General features: G+C 38.9%; 1 protein-coding gene across 1 annotated transcript in view; it reads right to left on the reverse strand.

The window, feature by feature from the left end:
* Positions 1-14,769, reverse strand: part of HCRTR2 (hypocretin receptor 2) — a 106,636-nt gene that overhangs the window by 34,481 nt on the left and 57,386 nt on the right. The window contains exon 2 of the mRNA XM_053602254.1: positions 8,417-8,595. Within this exon, the coding sequence (XP_053458229.1) occupies positions 8,417-8,595 (179 nt within the window). The remainder of the gene's footprint in view (positions 1-8,416; positions 8,596-14,769) is intronic.

Raw genomic sequence — 14,769 nt, forward strand, 5'->3', positions numbered from 1 at the left:
GTTCTATTTATCTCTCTTGCCCAGTGATATAAGGGATTGTTGGCTCTTTTTATGTTGATTACTTTGAGTTCTCTGTAGATCCCAGTTATCAAGCTTTGGTCTGATTCAAATACAAATATCCTTTCCCAATGTATAGATTATCTATTTTCTTTGGTTGTTGTCACCTTAGCTGTACAGAAGCTTCTCAATTTAATTAAGTCTCATTTGTTTATTTTTTGTTGTTGCAATGCCACAGAAGTCTTCCTCATGGAGTCCTTTCCCAGGCCGAGAGCTTGCAGTGTTTTCCCCACATTTTGTTCCAGGACTTTTATCATTTCTTACCTTAAATTTAGGTATTTTATCCATCTCAAATCAATTTTTGTGAGTGGAGAAAGGTATGGGTCAAGTTTTAGTCTTTTACATGTGGATATCCAGTTCTCCCAGCACCATTTATTGAATAGGGATTCTTTCCCCCAGTGTACATTCTAGGTTTTAATTGGAACAGACCATTTCTCAGAGAAGAATATTCATAGAAATTACAAATAAAACTTAAGCTTTGCTAAACTTTTGGAGGCTAATTTCATTTTAAGTGTTATTTCAAAGGCCTAAACTCTATCACAGTGCAGTTAGGATGGTTGGTAATTCCTGGAAATTTCTTGGTGCTACCTAGGAATGCCTTCAATTCTGTTTGTTAAACCAATCTCATAGCCCCACCTCCTTCCCTTCTCTGTAAATAATATAAGCTAGGCTGCCTCACCTATTGCTATCCTGGGAATAGAACTATGGCAGTCTAGATTTGCACAGTTGACTTGTCAGAACAACTAGGTCAGGGCTATATTTATCCTCTCTAGCAATTAGAAGCCTAAAGTGTTTATCAAGGCTCAGTGACATATTATTCATGAATTATAATCGACCTGGATGAATGGGATAAGAGAAGCATGGTTCAAACTTGCATGCCATGTCCAGTCTTTCCCAGTATTATTAGATAAATCAATTCATAAAAATTAATTTGGAAGACTGACAAATGTGATACAGTATGCAGCATCCTTTCTGTTACAGAGCAAAGTGAAAGATTATGCAGGTATGATTAATCTAACAGTAGACTGAATTGATCCACTTAATTGACCCTTGACAATTAGTGATTTAATATTCTCTGTTTCAACTACATTTACTTGAGTACAAGACCCATTAATGTACAATTAGCATGTTATTTACAAGATTTTCTTTGGAGGGATATAAAATTGCCTCATCAAAAGTGATTATATATGAGAATTTTGTTACTGCTTTTCACTTCTAGGAGTGCACTTCTGGATTCTGATAGTATCTCATATCGGTTTGATAGTAAGTCACTTGAGAAATTAATCTAGTGTGAATTATGAATTGTAAATGAAATGGAGTGAGGTGATGAGAGTTCCTTCTGCCCTTGGGAACTTGACCTTTAGCCTATACCTTGGGGGCCCTATACACCAGTGTCACTTTGGAGAATTTCCTTTGGTAAAGAAAGATTCTATTTTGGGGCGGCGCCTGTGGCTCAAAGGGATAGGGCACCAGTCCCATATGCTAGAGGTGGTGGGTTCAAACCCAGCCTCAGCCAAAAACCACACACACACACAAAAAGAAAGATCCTATTTTATACTGTCATATGTATATGCTAGAAAACATCTTAAATTTTTATGACAAATAGATGTAGAAATTTTTTCAAATTACAGAGTTGAAGGATGAGTGCTAATGGATTAAAAGGAGATAAAGTATGACTGTGAGAATGAGGGAGCCTATCAAATCACCCTCCACCCAGACCTCAGGTGCCTTTTGTTCTTTTCTTGGTATTTCTTTTGCAGGGCTTCTTCTATGATTGTTAAAAAAAAAAAATCATTCTTAAAAGAAGCCATTTCTCCTTTCATTATTGGAAGAGACATGGAATACATGATAATTCTAATAAATGTTACTGGTCTTGAAATTAAACAATTGTTAAAGATACAACAAGGTCATTTTAATTATTCAGCTAAGCTTTATTACATTTGTGAGATTTATGAGATTTTTGAGCATCTGCCAAAGTCTCACAGTCTATCATTTGTAAATCTAAAGGTTGCACTGTATTTAGAAAAAAAAAAAAAAGAATATATAAATCATAGAAAATAGTAAATGCCCAAAGAATCTTAAATGCAACCAAATAACCTTAAATGTGGTTGGGCATTATGTAATATGTTTTAACATATTCAGTAAGACATAAATACCAGATCAAGAATAAAAGTCCTTAGTTTTATAATATGACAATGAGGGGGCAAAGCTACTTAAATTTAAGTGATGGGTGTATTGCCCATTGGCACTGTTGTATTTGGGAACATTTTTATTAAAATGAGGCAATACATATTGAGAATTTGGGGGTACTAGTTTTACCAAGGCACCAGTGTCTTTGTGCATTTACACCTGTTTAACAAGGAGCAGTGTTGAATGAGATACTGAGTAGATCTGGTTTTTTCCATCCTGTGGTTACTCAGTTGTTTTCTCTTGTTCTATAGAGAAAAGATCACCTGAACAGTTGATTAGACTGGCCGCTGTTTATAGAGAAGCAAACAGAATTTGTCATGAGATAACAATATTACTTGAACAACAGGACTTGGTAGTAAGTTGTCCGTGTGAAAGAATACTGTTGGGGACTTTAGGAGAGACATGGGCCCTGCTTCACTCACTGATTCCATGCTGCTTCTCGTCTCTCCTGGAGTGCTCACAGGAGACGCTGGAACACCCATTGTACAGAAGCTGTTTTGTGCATCAGAACCCACTTGCCACAAGGTGTTCCACCACTCTCTCATTACCCCACTCCCCACCTGGTAATCTTCTGGTTCATGGAGACAGCATGAAATGTTCTCAGCCAGCTGAAGAATCTTGGTAACTGTAACTACTGGAAACTTAAGAGAATCTTCAAAATATTCTCCCGGGTAATTATTAAAAGCAAAAGAAAAAGAAAAGTTGCTGGAATCACTACGGAGATGACTAAACATTTGAATTCTCTGCTATTTATTACTTTCCCACTTCCTCTGTGCAAACACCAACAGAGCTATCCATTTCTCAATGATATCTATATGAATAGGGTATTTTCTTCTGAATACAATTTCTTTCGAAAAATTTTGCTACATTTCATTTTTGTAATCCATTCAAGTTTTTCAGTAATCTGACTGAAATTTATCTTAAAATTAAACATAATGTATACATGAAGGTCATAACTTCTATGATATTTTCCAGTTACTACTCTATAAATAATGTTTGACCTTAAAAAATGATCACTTCTCTTTAGAAAACTCACTAAAGAACTATTGAGCAGATCCCTTTGCAACCTTTCAGTTCCAAAAGCCTAATGAATAATAGGCTCCTCTTCCACCTTTTTGTTACTGGAAACCTTTTTTTCTGTTCCTCCAAATATTATGATCACCAACTGGGAGACTGGATGGAGTAAGGATGTGGGGTGAAGAAAGGCTGTAAAAGACAAGTTAGAGGGTGGCTGCCATCTCATTCATGGTCCAACTCCCAAGAACATTTCATCTCAGCACCAAATTTACTGAGATTATTTACCAAATAATTCATAGATATGCAGTATCGCTAAATGGAAATAATGTTAATTTAAAAAAACAAGCAAAGCTCAAATTAGGGTCTTTCAAAATACTCAAAAACTTCTCAGTGACTGTATCTTTCACAAATGGAACGATCAAACTAGTAAAGTCAGATGTATCTCAATCCCCTCCAAAACTCAGTATTGCCAACATGTTTTTCTACTTAAAAGAAAACAAAAAGCAAAGCCTCATAATTTAGTAATTATAATATTTCTTGGTTTCTGTTCTCAAATGCCAAAGAAAGATATCTGATGAAAGAAAGCAAAGCACCTAGTCTCAACAGTCTTCTTCAAAACTTTAAGGTTACTTTCAATACCAGTATAAATATTTAGATTCTCATCTGATGGATTTCTTCACTTATGTGAGTAAGACTGCTCTCAAAACCTTAGTCTTTTACTCTTGCTTCATACTAGACCTGTTTGATTAAGCCACTTACCTACTGGCTGGACTAAAACACTAGATAAGAACTCATTACAGTGTCTTCCAAGAAACCAAGATAATCTCAATACAAATTCTGGTGGTCAATAGGTTACAGTACTTAGCGATACTTAGTTTTCTAATGGCAAGTATGTTGAAAAACTTAAGTGAATTTCGTAACACATAGAAATAGATGATTCTATTATAATATAAAACATCCATTAACTTATCCTCATTATTCCCTAGGACTTTAAATAGCAAATCTAATTATACAATAACAAAGTTCCTTGCCCTATTTAACCCTGTGTATCAAACAGTGTAAATGCCAAAAATAAGAAACATTTTAAGAAATCTCATATTAAGAACCTTGGATACCACTTAGCATTAGAGATAGAAGGAAAAGAAAAGAGGAAAAACTTATCAGAGATTTATACAGAAAAAAATTGATGTAAAAGAATATTCCTTTGAACCTTTAAAAAAATTCTCTTCAACATGACAAAAAAAAAAACAATTTACTGAATGAAAATAGTCATTTATAAGATATATTTATTATTTTTCTGTCCAAAGTGCAAGGATTTTTTAATTTTCTTAAACAAATAATATTCAAAAAATTGATACAAATGGGAAATTTAACATTAAATTGCTTCTTATTTATGCTAACCTTGTATTTAGTCTAGAAAACAAACAAAAAAATTGAAGTGTTACTAAAATGCTAACTGAATCATTTTAGCATAAATGTAATACATGCATTTCAAGGTTCCACTGCTAGGGATTTTATTAAGATCAACTGAATCATGAATAACACCATCTAACAGAGTATGAGAACAAAGCTATTTCATGGGATCCTTGCCCCATCCACTCGGGTTATGTCAGAATGAAGCTGACAATTCTCCCAGGCTCTGAACCCTCAGGGCCCCCAAATCAAACCTTGGAAACTAAAAATATGCCCTGTCATACAACTTTCTACAAAATGTAGTAAATAAACAAAGCCTAAGCTTTTTTTTTTTTCTTTTTACCTTTATATAGGAAATGGGTCAATTATTTGATAAATATTAAAACACTAAGAGTCCATTTTATGAGTTTGTTTACCATTTTGTGCAAGAACTGACTACACAAAAGTTCCTTTGAAATTTGGTCCACAAATTCACCTAAACTTGGAAGTTTACAAGAAGAGGAAGTGGGTATCCCTAACCCTAACATACTGTAAAAAATAAAGGGATCTAATATGCATATTAAAGGGTGTTGCCCACAGAAGGCACAAACTATGAAAGGGATATTCTTTTTTAATAAAAACAAAGAACTAGCTGATATCCTTCTTTATTTTGTGAGCACCATAACTAGGATGAAGTTAAAGCTGAATTCACTGTCTATTCCTGTGACCAAAAATAAGAGGACCTAAAAAATTAATGTCTTTCTATATACTTTCCAGCCATTAATATAGTTATGAAAAATTAAAATTGTCTTAAAAAGGGGTGTGATAGCAGCTATCAAAGCAATATTAAAGCAAGATTTCAAGGATGTTTTCAAACTTAGAATTAATTAGCCTTTCTTGTCGAAAATCTTCACAACTTCATCAAAAACTTCATCAGCAGGTCAAAAGCTTCTATTTTCCTGACTTGCCCCATTTCTTCATAGAAGTCAATAATTGGCTTTGTTGACTGAAGGTAGGTCTGAATTCTCTTTTCCCAGCTCTCTCTGTTGTCATCCCTCCTACCTCTCCACTACTCTTCCCCTCTCAAGGCTTCCTTCAGTACAGATCTCATTACCACATACGGTCGGTCTTCCCATCCATGGTCTTGGTCCAACCTCGAAGGTTGTCTTGATTTCTCAGAAACCCATCAATCAAGCATTTCTTCTGAGCACTGACAGCCATTGTCTTTTCCATTTCCCTGTTTAATAAACTGATTGTTATCTCAATTAGCACAATCTTTCCGTCTTTAATGTACTTTTCAATGGGTTCACCATATTGTGAATCTGGATTCTTCCTTTCATCACGAAGAAGTTCTCCTGCAGAAAGGTGTGTGCAGCCATACTTCTCGACGATCCGGGCGCACGGGTCCCCTGGCCGGCGCTGGGGCCGCCAAGGACAAACACTACCAGCGGCTTCGAGAGGCGGGGAGAGCGGAGGGGAAGCGGCCGGCGGCTCCGCAGAGGGAGACGAGGCCTAGGACGCGCTGCAGCCGGCGGCTGCGCGGAGGGAGCCGAGGCCTAGAACGCGCTGCAGCTGGCGGCTCCGCGGAGGGAGCTGAGGCCTCGGACGCGCTGCCGCCGGCGGCTCCGCAGAGGGAGCCGAGGCCTAGGACGCGCTGCAGCCGGCGGCACCACCGAGGGAGACGAGGCCTAGGACAGCGCTGCCGCCGCCGGCTCTCTCGCAGAGGGAGCCGAGGCCTAGGACGCGCTGCAGCCGGCGGCACCACCGAGGGAGACGAGGCCTAGGACGCACTGCCGCCGGCGGCTCTCTCAGAGAGGGAGACGAGGCTTAGGACGCGCTGCCGCCGGCGGCTCCGCGGAGGGAGCCGAGGCCTAGGACGCGCTGCCGCCGGAGGCTCCGCGGAGGGATTCGAGGCCTCGGACGCGCTGCCGCCGGCGGCTCCTTGGAGGGAGACGAGGCCTCGGACGCGCTGCCGCCGGCGGCTCCGCGGAGGGAGACGAGGCCTCGGACGCGCTGCCGACGGCGGCTCCGCGGAGGGATTCGAGGCCTCGGACGCGCTGCAGCCGGCGGCTCCGCGGAGGGAGACGAGGCCTCGGACGCGCTGCCGACGGCGGCTCCGCGGAGGGATTCGAGGCCTCGGACGCGCTGCAGCCGGCGGCTCCGCGGAGGGAGACGAGGCCTCGGACGCGCTGCCGACGGCGGCTCCGCGGAGGGATTCGAGGCCTCGGACGCGCTGCAGCCGGCGGCTCCTTGGAGGGAGACGAGGCCTCGGACGTGCTGCCGACGGCGGCTCCTTGGAGGGAGACGAGGCCTCGGACGCGCTGCCGACGGCGGCTCCGCGGAGGGAGACGAGGCCTCGGACGCGCTGCAGCCGGCGCCGCCCGCAGCGGCTAAGCAGACAGTGCAGCTCCGCTGGACTCCGCGCGAGCTGATAGTAGCCCGTGTGGCGGAGGCGCGGGGCCGAAAATATTTTTGCTAAAGCAGCTTTCCCTCTTGAGCAATCAAACCTTTAATGATGTTGATATTGATTCTGTAACTGGTGTTTGTTGAGAACATACTATATTTTTTATAAGATTATCATCTTCCTGAGGGTAATTACTACATCAAGTGATTTATAAAAATTATCTAAGAAAACTGTCACAACCACCTTAGGAGATAAATCTCATTAAAATTACTAATAGATGCCCACATAAGAGGAAAACTTAATTCAAGTTGGGAGAAGGGGTTTGAGAGAGGGGCAAAAGTGGAGGAAGGGAGGGGACTGGGGTGCTCCCACTTAAGGACACAATGTGTATGGCACACCTTTGGGTGCGGGACACAACTACAAAAGGGACTCTACCTAACAAGTGCAAATATTGTAACCTTGTTTGTATCCTCACATTAACCTGAAATTAAAAAAAAATTACCATCTTATTTAAAAAAGTGAATACACACAGGAATATATGTGTTTAGGGTATTATCAATGAATTACAGGACAGAAATTGGAAACCTGGTAGTTGATGTAGAATCTACACTAAAACCTGTTGTCTGTATTGCTTTCTTTGATCAAGTAGCTCTTTATTCCTCAGTAAGAAAATTAACTACTTCTGAAAACAGATGCCTTTGATTATTTGAACTAAGGCTCAGTCATTAATTGGGTTGGAGTTTCTTATTTAACAGTAAGGAATTTAGAGAATCAAAGAAGTAAAATGTTTGCATAGCATTTGATGATAATTTTGGGGGGTTGCCACTTTTTTTTTATCCAGAACTTAACTTGCATTATATTCCTTTTAGAAATATTTTATTTTTATTTATAATGAACAAATACACATTTCTGAATTTCCAAAGCGATATATTGAAATTTATATCAAATTAAAATTTAGAAAACATTCATATCATTATGAGTGTTACTTGGACCAGAAATTTCTTTCATAAAATTGGTATGCTGGTATGCACAAATCTTAATATAATATGTTGAATATATAAACTCTCAATTATATTTTATGTCTTAATGCAATTCTAATCTTCAATTGAAATCTCACTTAATGCAACCACATTTTATTTATTTTTATTAGAAATGTACTTATTGTAACATATATAAATTGACTTGTAACATATACAAATTAACTATGTCAAGCATTATTTTCTTTAAGCATGAAACTCCTTAGGCAAGAATATCTATTGTTTAATTCACTAATTTACTGTAGGGCGATGCCTATGATTGAAAATATTTTTATAGTAGCTTCTGCATTTGAACATAAAAGGTGTCTAAAATAATTACCTGTAAATAAGGAATCACTTTGCAGAGGGACTGTCCAAAAAACCAGGTCTCAGTGATATCCACGACCAACGTGGCAGGAAGGCAGGTGATGGTCACAAGCACATCAGCCAGAGAAAGGTTAACTATGAAGTAGTTGGTTACGGTCCTCATGTGATGGTTCTTCCAGACTGCCACACAAACTAATTTGGAAAAACAAACAAAAAAGCAACAGTAATTAAGCAAAGAAAATAGGTACCATTAAGGAAACACTGCCAAGCTAATTAATAGTCCTATGAAATCCACACATATGTATTTAAAAGAAAAGATCATTTAAGTCTGTGTTGCATTTTCCTTGAATCAGTCTATATGACTCCTGTATACATCAGTTCATTTACTTTTCAAGACATTTCTCAATAGATCAAAAAATTGTGATTATTTTTACTTGATCTTGAGTTATAAGTCTCAGAAGTTAAAGAATTATCCTTGATTCATCTTTCTATTCCCCCCAAAAAAACTCCTCTCTCAGTATGCAGTAGAACCTTTAGAAATAGTTTCTGAGGTGAGACTATTTAGGAGCTAGCAATTTTCTTTGTTGCTGTCGTTTATTTCAGATTAAGATGAGGATACAAATGATTAGGTTACATTGTCAATGAACTGTAGTGCTTGCCTATTCCATGACCTTGACCCAAATCTGCTCCTAGACTCTGCATTTGGAAATTTTAAAAGACATGAGCCAACAGATCCTATTATTGCCAAATACTGAGCTAGATTGTTCATATACTCATGTTGTTTAATTTTTGTGTTGTTGCAGTTTGGCTAGGGCCCCTCGTATATGGGGCCGACGCCCTACCCACTGGGTTACAGGCGCCACCTATGTTGTTTAATCTTAAGGGACGATGTCATTACGTTTATACATGAGGTGACACATTGCTCACAAAGTAAAAATCTATAGTTACAACTGGGATCTAGCTCCAAGAAGAGTGGTTTTTCACTACAAGAGTTGCCTTCTTCAGTGGAAATGAGAGTGTTATAATAAAGTACTTAGAAATTCTAAGCAATCTATCCTCTCTTCTTTCTATTACCATGATGGCTTCTAAACAGTACCCTCAAATCAAACATTGTTTTCAATATTTTCACTGTCATCCTCCATCGTTACCTTGTGGTATATCCCCAGTTTGAAAGCTATACTATCTCACTCAATTCCTCCCAGAGGAACACCCAGTTCCTCTAGTCTCTGTTCTCTCCCTGTCTGATGTATACAAAGGCTCTGGATTGAATAAAGTATGAACTGCCACCCACATCTGTGGATGGGTTTGCTTTATTCAAAATGACAGAATGTGTTTTGGATACCATTAACCTGACAGAGCTATCACCCACTCAATGCAGCGATTACCAACTTACCTAGTGAATAAAAGTACATTTTATTAAATGTATTCACAAGTCACTGAACGAGGATTTCTTTTTGACAAATATGTACCATTTATTAATAGTTTCATATGCTAGGAAATTTTTGTATTATTTCTGAAGCTAAAATTGGCTATAAGCTATCAACAAATGTCAATTTATAAAATATCTAGATTTCTAGAGATTTAATTTCGAAAACATCACATCTTCTTCTGACTTTAGTACATTAAATTTAATTCTACCACCAAAAATCAGGTGAGCTATAATTAAACTATTGTCTTGATTATTTTAATATGATGTTGAATGCTTTATTTCCCATAATCTTAAAACACACGTCAGCATATGGTCATACACACACACCCACACTCACCCCTCCCAGCAGTTGATAAACACATTATCATAGTTTATTATGAGAAAATTGGCAAAAATATTATATTTCTGGTACTTGGTCAACAAATGGTCCAAACGATCAATCCTGAATCTAGGGGGGAACAAAAGCAGAACTTAAATAAAAATGCAATTAGCTGTAGTTTGATTTTCAACTCTCCATATTTAGGTGTGAGGAATGGCAGTGGTGGGAAGCCAATGTTCACGTGCTGTAGTTAAACAATATTGAAGCAAGTACACGTTCAAAAAAACATGTCTTTGGTGCTTACTATGTGCCATGCCCTGTTCTGAGCATTGTAAATTATTAACTACTTAGACTGTAGTAACACTATGAAGTGAGTACTATAAATATCTCTGTTTATCAGGTGAGAAAATAAGGAGAGGTCAAGTAATGTAGGAGACGATGTAGTTCAAGGGAAGGAGAAGCGAGAGTTAGCTTTGAACCCTCTGTAACTATAAGAAACACCTGTGATATAACAGCTGGCTAACACCTTGGTGATAAGGGCATGGGGAAGGGATTGGGCTCTCCTTAACATGAGAGCACCAGCATCCACACCTGTGGTGTAAATAGCCACGGGATCACTTCTGTAAGTAGCTGCAGGAGAGGTGAGTCCGGATTCGTTCACTCATTCTCTCATAGACTCACTTACTCTGACTCTCTTGCTCCTCCTACTCAGAGGGCGCCTGCCCTGTGTCCTTCTCGAAGACTGCTAAGGTTCACTCTCCTACTAAGACCGTTTCTCTCTCTCTCTCCCTCTGGCTAAGACAGTAGTCCTCAGGCATCTAAGGGGAATTGATCTCGAGCAAGGTAGCACAGTGGTCCACATCCAGACAGTTTCATAGACTAGGGCCGGCGACCTGGGGTCCCAGGCTCTGACAAGGTAACATACCTAAGAAAGAATAATAAGTACTAGACCTTAAATTTAGTCTACCACAATGCTATCCCATCCATATAGATATAGATATAAATATATTTTTTTTTGACAGAGTCTCATTCTGTCTCCCTGGATAGAGTTCTGTGGTGTCCTCATAGCTCACAGCAACCTCAAACTCCTGGGCTCAAACGATCTTCTTGCCTCAGCCTCCCGAGTAGCAGGGACTACAGATGCCCACCACAGTGTCCTGTTAGTTTTTCTATTTTTAGCAGAGATGGAGTCTGGCTCTTGCTGAGGCTGGTCTTGAACCCCTGAGCTCAGGCAACCCACCTGCCTCAGCCTCCCAGAGTGCTAGGATTGCAGGTGTGAGCCACCACACCAGGCCATCATCCTTATATGTTCTTGATTGAGGCAGAAAGTGAAGGGGAAGCCACCCACTTCTCTTTGATAGAGCTTTAACTCTGGATCACAGAATCATTGAGTTGGAGATCACCCAGTCTAATCTGCCATGTGATGTATGAAAAAATAATCTCTGTAGCATCCCTGATCTGTCCTGCTTGAACATTTATAACAGTAGGAAGTTCATGACTTGCTGGAGCCCTCAAGTTCATGACGTTGTGGTTTTATAATAATTACTAGCAAGTTCTTGTTCATGTAAGATTGAAATCACTTCCATTTCAGTTCTGTTTCTAGTTTATAATTCTTTCCTGGAACTTAAGGAATAAGTCTATGTTTTCTACATTGTTTAGTTTCTTAGAGCTGCTGTAGCAAAGTATCATACACTGGGTGTCTTAAACAATAGACATTTATTTTCTCATTGTTCTGGAGTCTAGAAGCCTGAAATCAAGGTGTCAGCAGGATCATACTCCCTCTGAAACCTGTAGAGAAATCCTTCTTTGTTCCCTCTAGCCCCTTGTGGTTAGCTATTAATCTTTAGCATAATTTCAGTCTCTCCCTTTGTCATCACCAGGCATTCTACTGTGTTGCCATCTTCACATGGCAGTCTTCTTACAAGACACCAGTTGTACTGGGTTGGAGGTCTACCTTATTGCAGTAGGCCTTCTTGAGAATTACATATTCAATAACTCATTTCCAAATAGGGTCATATTTTGAGGTAATGGTGTTAGTATTTAAGTATATCTTTTAGAGGATACAATTCACTCATAACAGTACTCATTCAAATATTTAGGGACCACAGCTATGTCCTTCCATTTAGTCTTTGCCTCTCTAGGGAGCTAAAGATCTCCAGAACCCTTGTGTGCAACTGCAGGATTTTGTATCCCTCATCACCCTGCTTGCTTTATTCTGAACACACTCCAGATTATCAGTAATGGCTCTAAATGAGCCATCTATAACTCCACACACATCTCCAGATGCAATCTACCCAGAGGAGCAAAGAAGAGAATGATTTCTTTGGTTATTATCTCTCTAATAAGGACGCTTTGAGATCTTATTACCTTTCTTAACATCCAAGTCACACTTTTTTTTGGGGGGGGGGTTTAAGGCGCACAGTCCCCTGCACCCTTGTAAGGTGAATCAGTCTCATTTGTGCTCCTTGAGGTATGAGGCCCTGAGAAGGAACATTTCCAGTACTTGGGCTAGATGTGAGTTTGGTGGGATATTCTCCCCTAGCTCGCATAAGCAGCTTTGCTGAAAAATGCAGGCAGTCACGCCTTAAAGGAAAGAGTGTGCTGGAGGACCCTCACCAAGTCGTAGCTAGAGACAGATCATCTGCCTGGGGCAATGGACCATTGCACTTAATCCCTTACCTCTATTTACACAATAACTTTCAGTTAGTCATATTGGGAAGTGGGCAAACAGAACAGACAACCCAGCCCTTTGTGGTTTATCTCCATTGTTATTTATCTCCAAACAGGATATTCTTAGTTTAGAAAGGTATGCACATACTTTGCTATATTAACGCTGATAAGGAATCTTGATGACAGTTTTGTTACCTTTTGTCTTCTTTATTCTTGGATTATTTTTATCTGATGAGTTTGGATATATAAGAAAGTGAATAAAGGCAAGTGATTGCTGTTGTGCCTGAGTGAGCACCAGCCATCCCTTTAAAAATCGTTTATTTTGTCTGCAGTGCTGTTTCTGTGTCATCGACTAGAAGCCCAGTGGACAGCAGCAGGGGGGTCATATGTATATCCAATTACTAGAAGTCAGTTCCTTTATATAAATGTTAGATTGAATCTTATCTTTGAATTCTAGAGTAAAAGGGGGGAGGATTTACAAAGAGCAGCATTAAAACAATAAGAATAATTTAAATTTGGACTTTATGTTAGATAATATTACTGTACTATTTCAAAATATCTTAATGTGTTGTTCACATTATGTCCATTCAAATATTTAAAGACTGTGGTTTCTGCCTATTTCCTAAGGCTTTGGTTCTTTGGGACAAACATCACCAAACCCCCTCAGATAGAACAACAGGATTTTGCCTCTCATCATCCTGTTTGACCTGTATGGTAGCAAGACATTTGTGGGTCCTTTTGCAGTTAGTCTGTGTTAAGCTGCCTTCCTCTGAACCATGAGTAAGCGAGGAATAAATGACCAGGCAAGGTTGAAAGAAGCATCAGAAGGCAAAAATGCCATTGGTGGGGTTCCACCTCCAACACAGGATTTTTTGAAATAGATATTTCTGAAATGCAGAGGAGCCAAGAAGGTAAACAGCCCTTTTGTCCTTTATTTTTCGCCCTGTAATTTGGCTTACCACCTCTTTTTCTGTAAGAATCTGCTGATACATAGCCCCTGTGTTTTCTCTGCAAGACAAATGGAGAGAGGCTGGAGCTGACTGAGACATTCTGCAGCTCAATGCAGAGAGACATCTTTTAAACATATATTAAAGCGATAATATACAAATAGAATCTTTAGAAACTCCCTGAGCTGTTTGTGTTATTGTATAGAACAACAATTAAACTGCTTTTAAAATGGGAAAACAAAATGTTATATTTAAAAGGTCATTGTCATCATAACCTGCATTTATAACCAACTGCTTCTGTTTTAACAACTGTAAGATGATATATAGATGAATTCACTTTCTCCAATCAATACATGTACTTAGAAATATTAAACTAAGATGATATATGGTTAGCCTAATTGAGATATGTAAACCTTATAGGTGAGATTACAAACATCTCTTATTTAACTTATACTTGGGCCCTAAACGCCAACTAATAATTGGTTCTGAAACTCATAACATTGAGATGTGATGACCCCTGGTAGATCATAAGGGTATCACTGAGCATCTTGAAAATATCTATACTAAATACATTGATTTTATTTTAAGAATTTGAAAATTTATTCAATTTTGGTAACATTATAACAGGATATTGACATTAGGCTAAGTCAAATAAGTCAGACAAAAGGGACCATGATTACATGATTCTCTTTATAATGAGGTACTGGAGCATCAAAATCAGAGAGGCAGAAAGTGGAATTGCTTAACGGGTTTAAAGGAAGGGGGAGAGGATGTTATTGTTTAATGAGGAAAGAGGTTCATTTTTAAAAAACAAAAATGTTCTGGAGATGAATGGTGATGATGACTACACAATAATGGAATATAGTTACTTTGTTGAATTACACACTTAAAAGTAATAAAGATGGTAAATTTTACGTTATGTATATTTTGTTTCAATTCTGAAAATGACTTGCCATAAGAAGAAGTACTATCAAAGGGAAGATAAAATTTTTGGACCAATA

Source organism: Nycticebus coucang, chromosome 9 (assembly GCF_027406575.1).
Source record: "Nycticebus coucang isolate mNycCou1 chromosome 9, mNycCou1.pri, whole genome shotgun sequence".
NCBI lineage: Eukaryota > Metazoa > Chordata > Mammalia > Primates > Lorisidae > Nycticebus > Nycticebus coucang.